The 739-nt window shown below is 38.4% G+C and overlaps 1 protein-coding gene across 1 annotated transcript in view; it reads left to right on the top strand.

Annotated features, from left to right (window-relative positions):
- Positions 1 to 739, top strand: part of FRYL (FRY-like) — a 157,322-nt gene that overhangs the window by 130,026 nt on the left and 26,557 nt on the right. The window contains exon 47 of the mRNA XM_012639897.1: positions 97 to 344. Coding sequence (XP_012495351.1) covers positions 97 to 344 — 248 coding nt within the window. The remainder of the gene's footprint in view (positions 1 to 96; positions 345 to 739) is intronic.

Here is a 739-nt window from a genome sequence, read left to right as displayed (position 1 = left end):
TGTAAATGAAATAAAACAGACAGATGGCAATAATTATTACATCATTAAATTCTTTTAATGTTTTTGAAGTCCACCAAAAATATGATTGTTTTGCAGGATTCCAGTTCAGTATTAAAGGAGGAACATGTTACAGCCTTCGAAGATGAAGGGTCATATTTAATTCAGGAACAGCAGGATTCTCTCGTGTGTCAGGGAATTCTTGATTTAGAAGAAACTGAAGGGCCAGAGCCTCTAGCTCCTGAAAGCTACCCCGAGTCAATCTGTGAAGAGGACGTCACCTTGGCTTTGAAAGAGCTGGATGAAAGGTGTGAAGAGGAAGAAGCGGATTTCTCCGGACTGTCCAGGTGAGAATATAGGATCAGACACACGGCGATGCGGGGAGACGCTCTCCCCCACCGCCTCCCACCGGCCTCTCTGTTCCACTCTCCTTACTTTCATTTTTGTGTGTTTTAGTCTATAGTCTTCCATTTTAAAGATAAAATGACTTATTATGATGGGTTTTTTTCCGTTATTGACATTCAATTAAAGAAAAACAATTAGGCCATTCTCAAAACATTCTACATTTCGAAGCACACCAGATACCTATGTTGGCAAATGCCAAATAGCCACGTATCTGCGATACCAGAATAAATCTGAAATAGAGACAAAAATTGTTTTACGATTTCATTATCAATTGTCAGATTTTTAAAGTTTGATTTCTGTGAAAGACAGAATTGTTTTTTTCTTAGTACCATCAGAT

The sequence above is a fragment of the Propithecus coquereli genome, unplaced genomic scaffold (assembly GCF_000956105.1).
Source record: "Propithecus coquereli isolate 6110/MARCELLA unplaced genomic scaffold, Pcoq_1.0 Scaffold143, whole genome shotgun sequence".
Classification (NCBI taxonomy): domain Eukaryota; kingdom Metazoa; phylum Chordata; class Mammalia; order Primates; family Indriidae; genus Propithecus; species Propithecus coquereli.
This window is presented reverse-complemented; position numbering and strand designations above follow the sequence as displayed.